The sequence below is a fragment of the Puntigrus tetrazona genome, chromosome 15, assembly GCF_018831695.1.
Source record: "Puntigrus tetrazona isolate hp1 chromosome 15, ASM1883169v1, whole genome shotgun sequence".
Lineage (NCBI taxonomy): Eukaryota > Metazoa > Chordata > Actinopteri > Cypriniformes > Cyprinidae > Puntigrus > Puntigrus tetrazona.
Window position 1 is genome coordinate 14,758,987 of NC_056713.1, and position 12,919 is coordinate 14,771,905.

At 39.6% G+C, this 12,919-nt stretch overlaps 1 protein-coding gene across 7 annotated transcripts in view; it reads left to right on the plus strand.

Moving 5' to 3' along the window:
* bcas3 (BCAS3 microtubule associated cell migration factor) overlaps positions 1–12,919 on the plus strand; it is a 193,336-nt gene that overhangs the window by 67,408 nt on the left and 113,009 nt on the right. For 6 of the 7 annotated variants that reach the window (XM_043258853.1, XM_043258854.1, XM_043258855.1 and 3 more), the window contains 6 exons: positions 626–750; positions 1,156–1,321; positions 1,783–1,883; positions 6,028–6,128; positions 8,091–8,287; positions 8,958–9,055. In XM_043258853.1, the coding sequence (XP_043114788.1) occupies positions 626–750; positions 1,156–1,321; positions 1,783–1,883; positions 6,028–6,128; positions 8,091–8,287; positions 8,958–9,055 (788 nt within the window). Of the gene's footprint in view, positions 1–625; positions 751–1,155; positions 1,322–1,782; positions 1,884–6,027; positions 6,129–8,090; positions 8,288–8,957; positions 9,056–9,736; positions 10,312–12,919 lie in introns of those variants that run through there. The other variant, XM_043258857.1, reaches the window with a different exon arrangement.

A 12,919-nucleotide genomic window follows, 5' to 3' on the forward strand; every position in this document is an offset into this window, starting at 1 on the left:
TGAAGCCGCTTTATAAGCAAATGGCAGCCATTATGTGGTATCTGTACAGACTCTTGGAGTGTATATGTATGTGTTGAGCTTTAACAACGTGATTATATTAACTGAACAGAAATATAAAAGACCAGTTAGTGGTTTCTGGTTTTGACAACTGTGGTAAAATTGTGCTTGCTAAATAAAAGTCAAAGTGGTTGTGTTGTCCAATACAAGTTGAAGTGAAATTATTATTATTTTTTTTCTACTTGCATGAAGTATGAATGTGTGATTGTATTACGTTTATTGTTTACAAGTCTGGTATTTTGTTTGTGGATGTGCAATTTTTATTTAAAACTGTTGAGTGATTGCATTCATATGGAGGAAATTTTGTCTTGATTCTTTACATCCCAACTATGTCACTTTTCTTGTCAGTAATGTGATATTAACTGTACTGTTTTACTCCTGATGCTACTCAGCAAAAACTTTCTTCCTTCCTTTCTCTCTCTCTCTCTCTCTCTCTCTCTCTCTCTCTCTCTCTCTCTCTCTCTCTCTCTCTCTCTCTCTCTCTCTCTCTCTCTCTCTCTCTCTCTCTCTCACACTATTCTTATTCTCATTTTGAACTTTTTTTTTTTTTTTTTTTTTTTTTTTTTAGCAAATCCAAGCCACCTCCCCAGATTTCCCCTAGTAAGTCCAGCGGTGGAGAGTTCTGTGTGGCCGCAGTCTTCGCCTCTTCCCGCTCTTGGTTTATCACCAACCCCAACATTAAGAGAGAGAAAGGTCTGACATGGCTTCCAACCTTCAGTGCATGAACATCTTATTTTGTTTAGACTTAAATTTTTAGCTTTATTTAAATTAACTGGGTTGAATATTGATGTAAAATAGATTTTTTTTATTTTGTGTGTGTGTGTATTATAGTATTATATGTATATGTGAACATTCTGCTTATTCAGAATGTAAACATATACAGTACGTATAATACAATAAATATATTGCTCTGGCATCTCCTTTTTTAAATATAAAGCTTTGGCATCTCCTTTTTGTAATTTTTTTTTTAATCCTTTAAGTGGTCCACATGTAAACTGAAAAATCCACGTTTATCACATGTTCCACAAAATCCACAAAAATGTTCTGTTAGAAACCAAAATCTTTAATAACTTGTTCTTGACTTATCTTCCCTGTTAGATCAGTCTCGCCAGGCTGTCGTTGAATCTCTCTACATCCTGAGTTGCTACGGAAATCTGGTGGAGCATGTGCTGGAACCTCGTCCAATCAGCACGGCCCAAAAGATAGGCGACGACACGCCTCTGGAGCTGAACACCTGTCCAAGAGCCTGTTGGAATCTAGCCAGGTGTTGCCCCCGGGGCTCTCAGCACCACACCTATTTACCTGCTCTTACACTTCACCTTCAGTCCAACAGAAGCACCTGACACGACCCACTGTAGTCATATCATTTACATAAAACAGTTTATATGGCGCCTTAATGAGGGCAAGCAAATGATTAACGTCATGACTTGTCACCGACCCAGACGCTGAGCTCAGTCATAATGCAATAAAGCTTGTGACCGAGCGAAGAAAATGGAAACAGGCAGGGGTTGCTCTCATAATGGCTTTCTGATCTGATTGTACATGTTAAATGATTGTATGTACTGAGCTGTATAGCTTGTGCGGCCCACATGAGACGGGAGAAATGGAAGGTCCGTCAGGCTGCAGAGAGTTTTGAGTCCATTATAGCTCAGCTGGAGAATGTTATATACATCTGGCCCTTTGATATGCGCTTCCTAAATTGATTTCTGTGTTTGTTTTGAGTAGGACACCGCAGTGGAATGAGCTACAACCACCTTTCAACAGCAACCATCCCTTGGTGCTGGCCTCAGACTTTGTGCAGTACTATCAATACCTCCTGGCTGGATGTAAGTATTTCTTGTCTCACTGGAGATGTTTGTTTTTAACCCTTATTGGTACACCAACATACAAGAAACATGAACTGTAAACTCGTTCGGAGAGATAAACCCATTCCGTTCGACGTAGCAGTTTGTGAAGCGCTTTTCTTTTTCAAGTGCTGTTGTGAATCAGGGCTTTGTCACTCGCTAGTACATCCGTGCCCTGAAACTCATCATAGCGTCAAATTAACCCAGCGTTCAGATTAAACCAATTACTGTGGTTTTAAACTCATGTAATTTAATAACAAGTGCATAGAGAGCGCAAGCACTTTGGGTCGACGTATGAAAGGCAAGAGAATGCAACTTGAGGGCAGGAGGCTCACGGATGACCACACATCTAATATATCTTGAATAAGTGAGCATTGTTGCGTTAGCTGGATAATCATAAACATTAATGAGTAATTAGCTGTCTGGGTCCTTCAGGCCAGGCTTCACATTTCTTCTCTGCCGCTAAAGTCCAAGTGCTCTAGGCCTAACGGGTAGAATATTCTCTGGAAGTCGGTCTAATCACCATGCATGTGTCAGAGTGATGAAATAGCCCTGCGTGAGCGGTCATGGCAGCGGCTCGTCGTGGATGCGGTCCACCAGGGGGCAAAGAAAGGCATAATGAGCTTGTTCAGTGCATTAACGTTAATGTCTAATTAAAATAAGCCAGAGATCCTTGCACTGTGCACTTCTGTTTTAGCTGAACCTCACCAACCTGATACTCAGAAGAGTATGTGCATATGCATGTGGCCGTGTTTGTCTTGCGCCCCCGGCCCTCAGTGTGCTGGGCAGCCCACGACGTGCCACCTTTGATTGCTTGCTGTGTTGTGTTGCACCATGAGCAGCAACCACTGACATATCCAGTGTGTGTGGATTTTTTTCATTTTTTGTTTTACTCAGAAATATTACAGTAATAATGTCTGTGTGTGTGCATTCATTTTTTGTAATTTTAGTATATTCCACTCTAAAATAGCATCTAATTTTTTGTATATAACAATAGCGTTTTAATTTATATTATATATTAAAATAAAAAAATAAACTTACATAATTAGCTGCATTTAAAATAACTTTTTTATGTATGTATATATTTTGTTTATTTATTATGCATATATACATAACACACTTTTAGTATATATAGTAAATTATGTACATTAATATGTACATTAATATATTTATATCATTATTTTTACATTCCATATAATTAAATATACAATCATAACATTTTTCTTAAATGCATGGATGTGTTTGCATATACAGTGTATATATATATATATATATATATATATATATATATATATATATATATATATATATATATATATATATATATATATACATATACACACACACACACACACACACACACAAAGCACACTCATATATCATATGAACAAACTTTTATTGATCACGATTAAAAGCCCTACACACACACACATATATGTATGTATAAACATACACTTTTATTACAAAATGTTTCTACAAATTTGTTTACTGAGAACACTTCTGAGGTCTTCTTAGCAACACAGTTGCAGGCAGGAAGTGATGCAAGCTTGAAGAAGCCTTTAGCTGGCCATTAGTGTTATCAAGCTGTCGTTTTCTTTGTAATTACTTTGTAAAAGGCCACTCTGAAAAGAGAGAATACAAAGAAAGATGGCGGAAGAGAGCTGGAGATAGCAGAGGGGCATCTGTAGCGAAGCATTCCCATGCTCAGTGGTCTCAGAAAGGGGCGGTTTGCGTGCCTTTACCCTCAAACTATAAGGACTCGCAGCAAGCAGGGCTTTGTGATTGACAGCTCTGGTCTTGCTTCTAGATTGGATGACCTGCCTGATTAAAAATGCAGCATGTGGACAGTAGGGTCAGAGGAGCTGGAGCCTGCACGACTGGTGATAAAAGCAACCGTGGCGCCACTTCTTGGTCACTATCTCCACCTGTCCATCTGCCCAGCCTTTGGCAGCACTCGGGAAGGGGAGCATTACCCAGCCTCTGCTGATGATACTCAGATGATGGGTAGATAACAAGGACACGCTGGCCCAGCGACGCTTCTTCGGTCCAACTGAACGCGCTCAGGGAATCCTCAGCTTGCGACATTAGCTGTCGTTGAGCAGAGAGAGTGGCGGCTGTGTGTCTGAGAGCTCTCTAATGAATGAGCCTGCATTTCTTAAGGAAAGGTGCGAGGGTTGCGTTTGTAGCTGCAGGAAGTTGCAGTCCATTTACGTTTTACACCCTTGCATTTATTTAGCATATTCTTTCAATGTGCTTTTGGAATGCAGTGAGCAGAATACACCCAAACGTTCTCCGGGTATACCAAATAATTAAGTTTGTCTTCTGTTTTAAAAGTGACAGAGTAGGATGCAACATCTGATGCAAGGGTCTACTTGCACCTTATTTATGTGGCCATATACAGTATTAATTTTCATCTATCATTTCATTATTGGACTAACCAATAAAAAATGCATTAAATAAACAAATGAACAGTTGAATTTTTATGTAAATATTTAGGATGTTAACATATTTGCAATTATATAAACATGACTGTATAAATATTTAAATATTGCTGTAAAATAATTAAATGTGATTAATCGCATCCAAAATATGTTTTAGTTATTCTAATATAAGTGTGTGTTCTGTGTTTATTATGTATATGTAAATACACACACAGACATTATATATTTAAAAATATTTACATGTGTATATACGTTTTATCTATTTATATTACCGGTATTTAAATATATAAACATATTTTTCTTAACGATATACGTGCATGTGTTTGTATTTTAGTTATTCGTTTGTGTGTTGAATCAAGCCTTCATGTTTATGAGGTGCTGTGGGGGAAAATATCTACAGTAAAAACAACGACTTTAGCACAACCCAGTCCGGCTTCTGTTTCCAGGTGTCAATGCGTACACCGTTATGCACCTGAACAAACATTATTTAACTGAAAGCTCGTTTGTACATGGTTTGTGTGTTGGTGGCCAAAGCAAATTTGTAACCAGGCTGTGACTGTGATACTGCGGGTTTATGCGGTCAGGGCCTGTTTCCTGTCCTTATTCTGTTGCTCACACTCGGTAACTCACAACAGATAAACTGCTCTTAACAGTCCAGGAGCCCTCGACCTCTTAAGCCCGGCCATTATGAACCCACTGTAACCTGATCTACAGAGCCAGCTACTGTTCTTACCCTTCAATTATTTATTAGTCAACACTTATTGTCCCCCTGGGCTTTGGAAGGAGGGGAGGAGGAAGGCCAGAGCTTGATTGTGTTTAAGAGGTAACATGCTCTGGCTCTGTTCTGACCCATCAGAGGTCGGTAAGTCACTCTACGATTTATGTCCGCATTATGCAGCTTGCTGGGATAGCTGAGGCTGTGCTCTGGCAGCGGCTAGTGTTACTGTGATTGAGTGGGACGGATAGCGAGCAGATTTCCCTTTTCGAATGGAGGTGTCGGTGTATGTGTTACTCACACAGTAGTGACTGCGTCATGAACCTGGCAGGAACACCTCTTCAAGTGTGTCTGAACACCTGGTGCGTGAGCACTTATGTCTGCGAGACAGATAGAGAGAAGAAGAGGCAACGAGAGCGACGGGCTCCTTGTGTCTTCCAGATGAGGACTTGACATCTTTATTATTCACTGCTGTATTATGTACATTGGTAACAAAGGCATGTGTTTGCCTGGAGGTGGGAAGGGAAACCACTGATTGTGCACATTAGTTTGAAGACTTGGCGCCTGCTTAGCGAAGCCTCCAAGTGCTCCATCTGTCACTGCCCGTTCTGTCTTTTGCTGCTGACAGCTCTGCTCTCTTTTGTCTGTTCTGCTGCTCACATACCAAAACATACCGTCAACATTTTTACTGGCTTTCCACAGCCCAAAAATCGTAATTACTAAGTGGATGTTTTATTGTCGCTTTTATGCAAAATGACGTACCCTCACTTCTTACAGAGTCATTCTATTTTTCATCGTGTTTACTCTTTATTGTTAACAAGGTGACCCTATTATATTATATTATAAAAGGATTTCATTTTAATGTAACATTTGCATACGTAAATAAATAACTATGATAGATAGGCAATTTTATAACTAATCTAATATATATATTTTGGTACATAAGTAATTATTTTCTCTGTGTTTGCAGTGGCTCCTCCTGGCAGCCCTGGCCCCATCACTCGGCATGAGTCTTATGACAGTCTGGCATCTGATCACAGTGGCCAGGAGGACGAAGAATGGCTCTCACAGGTGAGTCTTAATGCATCAGAATTGTTGATGGTATAACTCATAAATACATTCTTGCTCCATTGTCGGCTGCGTTCACCTAGCATGGATCTGGTCACATTTTTTATAATTTTTTCCCTACCATTTTTTCATCCAAAATATAATGTATGATTGCCTCATTTATTAGAGAAAACACTTTATTTTTGTGTTTATTTATTATGTGTAATTTTGGTGTTATTTATATAATACTGTAGTGTATTAAATTAGCAGTTTTATTTTTTACTTATTCATCAATAATTTATCTTAAACTCACTGAGTTTGTATAAACCAATTTCATGTGGTTTTGTAAGTTTCTAAGTTGTTTTACCTCTTTCATATCTAATATGTATATTTTATTTAATTATTTTTTTAACAGTGTTAATAGTTTTAACATAGCAATAACTCTGTCTATCCATCCATCCAAACATGTCTAAGAACAGTTAAAACGGTTCTTGTTTGCAATGTAATATGCTTATTTTATAAACATTTCAATCAAAACTTGTAATTAGAAGAAAATAATATAAACTTCAGTAATTCCTAGTATTCTGCATAGTCACAACAGCGCTTGGGTGTAGAAGTAGTCAAAATATTAAATTTCTCATATATATTAATTTCACATCATGTTTCAGTTTAAATTTGCTCAATCTCAAAATGTTCATTTCCCTATTTTAAATTAGGTTCATAATCCCAGATTTACAATGCGGTCTGAGACTTTTTGTATGTTTTATGATCTAATACTCTAGTTACGCAGACGCAGCATGTCCAGCATGTGTGTGGCAGTTTTTGTGTGGCCTGACCGGCCCCAGCCAAAGCTCTTAAACCTTAAGGTTGTTAATGCACAAGCATTAGCGACAGCATACATCCCCATCACATCCCGCCTGCCTAATGACACCATTAACACTTGCAGCGACAGCTATTGGCTAAACACAGCCTAAACCCTGTTGATGGCTCTATTTATCTGCTTTATATGCGATTGCAATTAGACCGCTTGTCTGTTATGTGTTATGGCAACATAGCATAAAAAACACAGTCCTCTGTGAGTGCTGTGGCAGCAGGCTGCGTGTAATAAGTGCTGTCAGTGTGAGGCGGCCGCAATATGGCGGGCTCAAGGCGAAGTGCGGAAAGAGTGCGGAGGGGGGCAACATCTGGCCATGGCCCCCACGAAAGCAGAAAAGCAGAAAGCAGCACCGCATCTGTTTCTCTCAGGGCTGTGCGACACCGTTGGTGTTAACTATAGAGAAAAAAAACCCACGCACATACCGCTGGCCTCATTTACACAGATGTGACAGAAAGAGGACAGAAGAGTTGACCCCACGCCATGCTCTTTCAGAAAAGATGGAGAAATGAAGAGGAGAGAGGGATGCTGGCTGGATGGACAGCCGTCGTCTTCACTTTTCCTTCTCTCTTGCTTCGTGATGTTGGTGTCTTTCTGTGCCATGTTAATGCGGTCTACTGGGGAGGAAGAGTGGCGTCTGTCTAAACCCCCCCCCTTTCCTTCCAGATTTGATACTGCTGGTCAAAAACAGACACTTGCCCACACAGTGTGTGTGCGTATGTGTCTGTGTGTGTGTTACTTTGTGCATATTTGAACGGTTGGTGTTACACACCCCCAGTTTAAGACTGCATGGAATTGTTTTTATTTTTATTGAATTTTATCATACTTTTTTTTACATAATATTAATTATGTTTCAGCTATTATGCTATCAGTGTTAAGTTTCATGTATTCATAGATTTTATAATATAGATATATATAATGTTTGTGTGTGTATATATATATATATATATATATATATATATATATATATATATATATATATATATATATATATATATATATATATATATGATACCGACTTTTGTGCACTCAACTGTATATCACTTTGCTGAAGTTAAATTTGTTACAAAAGCTGTTTAAGTCCTCTTCTCTATTGGTGTTATACTTTACAGGTGGAGATTGTGACCCACACCGGCCCTCACAGAAGACTCTGGATGGGCCCTCAGTTTCAGTTCAAGACCATCCATCCGTCGGGTCAGACCACAGTTATCTCCTCCAGCTCCTCTGTACTGCAGTCACAGGGGCCTAGCGACACCCAGCAGCCTCTCCTTGATTTCGACACAGACGACCTGGACCTGCACAGCCTCAGGTGCCGACACTAAACACACATTCACACACAATGCTGCTCACATTACCAGCTTCCATCATCAACACCCAATTCAGGATGTGACAGCATAGACTCATGTTACTAACCACAGAAATTCACTAAATACACATATTGACCAACTGTAACCAGCACTTTCACTGTACAGAAACTGCTATCTCTTTATCATTTGTTTCATCATTTGTTTGTCTGTCTGTCTGTCATCTGTCAGTGGTTTTGTTGTTCTGTCTGTCTGTCTGTCTTTCTCTGTTGTCTCATTTCTATTGTTTTCTTTCTATAATTTCATAGATTTATAGAATAATTTTAAATTATAGATTTATAATTTTAAGAATTATAGAATAATTTCAAAATTTGCTGGTGTTTTAACAGCAAATATTAAGAAATTTATTCAACAAATATTTAAATTCTGTATTAATTAATCAGAATATCATGTCATTTAAATGGATTAAAGCTGTTAAGAGATTTACAGACCCTTGTTAATTTTTCTTGTTCTTTTTGATTTAAAACACACTTGACCCTTTTTTGTTGTTTTTGATTGCTTCCGTTGCCCTCATTTGTACAGAAAGTTGTTTAGATAAAAGCAGACATAAATATAAATGTAATGAGTAGGAGTCTAACTCACTATTCTTGGATATCTCTTGTCCATATGTTGCAGGATCCAGCCGGTGCGTTCTGAACCCGTTAGCATGCCTGGTTCCTCTCGTCTGGTGGCCGACCGTAGAGGCCAGTCGACAGTCATAGACACCGGCTCAGGTAAGACCGCTGGCTGCTCTTATAGTTTTTCCCACAGGATCCGAAGCATTTGGATATCAAGCAACAGTTATCAGAATGATCAATCTACAAGAATCCTCTCTAGCTTGACTTAACTTTCTTTGCTGAGCATTTAAACACTTTCAACTTCAAGATATGTTACACAGAAGCCGTTACAACCCGGCTGGAAAACTATCAGCAGTCTACGTTTGGTAAATAGGCTTATTGTGACCTTTGCGTTAGATTAGATGGATGTTGTTTAAAGGGATTTTGATTTATCTTTTTTCCATTCCTCCAGTTGTCATACTAAGATAATCCAATCAACAAAGGCTTGTACTTTTAAAAGATTTCTCTCCATTTTGACCCTCCATGTAGCTATACAGTCTAAAGAAAACAAGAGAGAAAATCAATTTCAGGGAATCAAAGTACACTGCACTGTTTGCTCTTTTTCAGCCGCAAAGTGATATTTTGCTGTGTATGCTCACACATACATACAGTCTTTCATGTTTCGTTGAAATCAAAGCACTGCAATTGCAACGCTCTGAAATGCGGTTTGTCAGTAGAAGGTAGGCCGTGTTGACTGTTGTGATGTTTAGTGCTTGGCCTGTAGACACACATTAGCTGCATGGCACTGTCAGGAAGCTTCATCTTTGAGATTGCACTGACTCTCTGCCGTGTCTTCAGACGTACCTGCTGTTCCTTTGCATCTAGTGACTTCCTGTCAAGAAAAGCGTCTCGTCATCATCTCACGTCGCCCCTCCTTTAAACCCTCACCTCTAAAAGAAAGAAAGTAACCATCTTTATCACACAGCTCCCCTTCCTCTCTTTCTCTCTTCTCCGGCCTGTCTGGAGGAGAGCTGCCGGAGTCTTCTTTATGGGCCGATGCTTATCAGTCTGTGTGTGATTGCTCAGCTCTCAGGGCTTCAAGCAGTGTGGCGCCTCCTCTTATCAGTGCTCATCGCTTTGTCTTTGTGCCTTCAAAAGACCGCACAGCCCTGTTTATCCCGCAGAGCTCAGACGCACCTCCTCTACCGCAATGTCTCCCTGTAGTCCAGGCTGTCCTGGAGGATCTGATGCTGTTCTGTAAGACAATGTCTCTGTCTTTAGGCCCGGTTTAGACTGTCTCTCCTATTTGCCCAGTTTTATGTCTGCCTGCATTAATGTGCGTTATGTTCCTAAGTAGACACTAAGTAGGCATTATTAAGGCAACTTAATGCCTTAAGGCAAGCATTTATGTATTTGTTTTTTTTAATTTTCCTCCAGAACTTATTGTGACTAAAATGTAGAATAAACTTAAATTAAATTATCTCTCTATATATATATATATAATAAAATGTTTTTAAGAAAGTCATTTGTTGTCTAAAATAAAATGTATTTATTAAAATAATTGTATTCTTTTATTATTAAAATTTTTTGTTTCAAATAAACAAAATTGTCAACATTCCCTTTTTTTACTTATAATTATAAGTATAGACAACGTATTTGTGTGTGTTTAAAGCTTTATACCACATGTAGACAGCAAGGCAGCTCACTAGGTTTTACAGCAGATCTGTAAGTGCTTCAGAAAGATCACATGAGGATATCAGAGCCTCCTGGCCATTATATATCAATGTTACTGTGCTGTGTGTGTTTATGCGGCGTCCTTTGTGTTATGTACCACCCCTAAGGGAGCTGGCTCCATGTGGCCATTTCTGCCGGATGTGTGTGCTGACACTAAACCCATCACAAGCAGCGCCCGTCTGCTTGACACAGCGTACCAGGAGAAAGAAAGAATCACACAGCCACTGTCTCAGCTTCCCAAAATCAATCGGACATGCAGCCAGCATTATCGATACTCCTATCTGGTCCCCGGAGCGTCACCCTGGCCCTGCTAGACTACACAGCGCATTGTGCGAGAGAAGACAGGAGTCGCTTTATCTATTCGAAGCATAAAGCGAGCAAGAACACAAGTCTCTTTTGATTGTATTTTGTTATGACTCAGTAGCAGAAACACCCTGTCATTTGTTCGGCGAGAGCACTTTTCCTTCCTGGCCCTGTTGTTATGTGTGTGGCGTGGCGGGGTGGCAGGGGCCCGTCGGAGATCGGGAGATGAACGGGCGACAGTGCACGAAAGATGCTGGCATGTTGTGAGTTTGCTATCACGTTCTGGAAGAAGCTTGACTGATAGTTGCAAGTGTATCTTGCTTTGTGTTGGGGCCGATGTTTTTGTTTGTGCTCATCTGGTTGAGTCTATATTGTCGTCGTGGTGGGGTATAGATTAAAAGCAGCAAATATGAGTACAATTAACTGAAGGTACTCACTGCTTGGTCTGTAACTTTATTAGGAATTGCGATGTATCGACATGGGTTTTAACTCAAAACCATATAAAACTGTCTGCTGAAAGAAACATTTATTGAGAGTTAAGCAAGTAATAAGTTAAGTTAAGTTAAGCAATTAATTTTATTTTCATTACATTTGGTTGTATTCTTAGTACCAAATATTTACATCAATCTACATGCAGTCATGGCGGTGGTCAGCGCAGATTGCCGTTATCACATTGCGACTGTAAAACTCCTCTCATCGATGCTTATCACCGGTAGAGTGTGTGCCATGTGTTTTATCTACCGCCCTCACACAGCCCTCAACTCAGGTGCAGAGTGTATGTGTGTGTGTGTGAATGGCAAGACAAAGCCATCTCTGTGTTTAAGTGTAGTATAGTGTGCTCCTCTGTGCTGGTTATGCCTTCAGGCCAGTGGGACAGGGCTGATCGCTCCCCTGGTTTCCTCTCCCAGCATGGCTGAGCGCTCCGAGACCGGGCACCTGGACTCTACCTGCGTCCAGCAGTAATGGATCCTCACCCGTGGTCTGTAATTACCTGGATGGGCATAAAGGTGGCTTGTTGTCAGAGATACTGCGCACATTCAAGCCAGAAGGATCCTGACGCGCTCGTGGTGGAGCCCGTGCCACATGATCTCTCTGAACAATGAGAGGTGTTTTTGAGCCGCCTATAGATCGGGGAGCCGTTCCCGTGACCCAGCGCTCTCCCTGCCGCCCTAGCCTGTCTCTTTCAATAGTGACTCGCCACCTGCCCCAGGCCCCCTCTCTGCCACACTCACTGACTCCATTCTTCAGCTCCTGACCTGGAAGTCCCCGCCACAATACAGAAGCTGCTGCGGACGCCTGGCCAGATTGGCTGATCTGACTGTGAAAGATGCCATTCTTATCATCAACCTACTGTCTGAGAATCAGAAGTCCAACGGCGTTATCTCACACTGTCATCTCTTACCCTCTTGTTTCTCTCCTCCTTTCTCTTTTTGCTTTTTTCAGTGTGAATTGCAATTTTTTTTCAAGCACTTTGTTGGCTTGACTGTATTATGTATGGTACTGTTACGGAATCAGTAAAAACTAAAACAGCAAAACAAGTGGCCCAAAGAAAGGTGGCAGTATTATTTAATTTTATTTAAAAAAATTTTATTTCATTTTTAACTGTAATTTTATTTGTATGTATATTTTGTTGTATATAGAATAATTGTTATTTATTAAATACATGTAGGAAAATTATATATATATATATATATATATATATATATATATATATATATATATATATATATATATATATATCTCAAATATTGCTTGAGTTTATTATTTGAAATTTGTGCTGTGTTGTTTATTAAAAACAAAAGCTTTAGTGTGAGACATCAAATCCAGTTAATAATACGGCCATCTTCTTCACTTTCCTACTAACCATGCAGCCAAGAAGAAAGGAGAAAATCTCTATCGCTCTCTTTTTAACTCTTTTTCCTTGAGATGAAGGTAAATCATTCAGCACTTTTTTGTGTCTGTGCAGCATTCTTGTCTTGCTGAAGTCCTTTTTTGGCTGTGAGG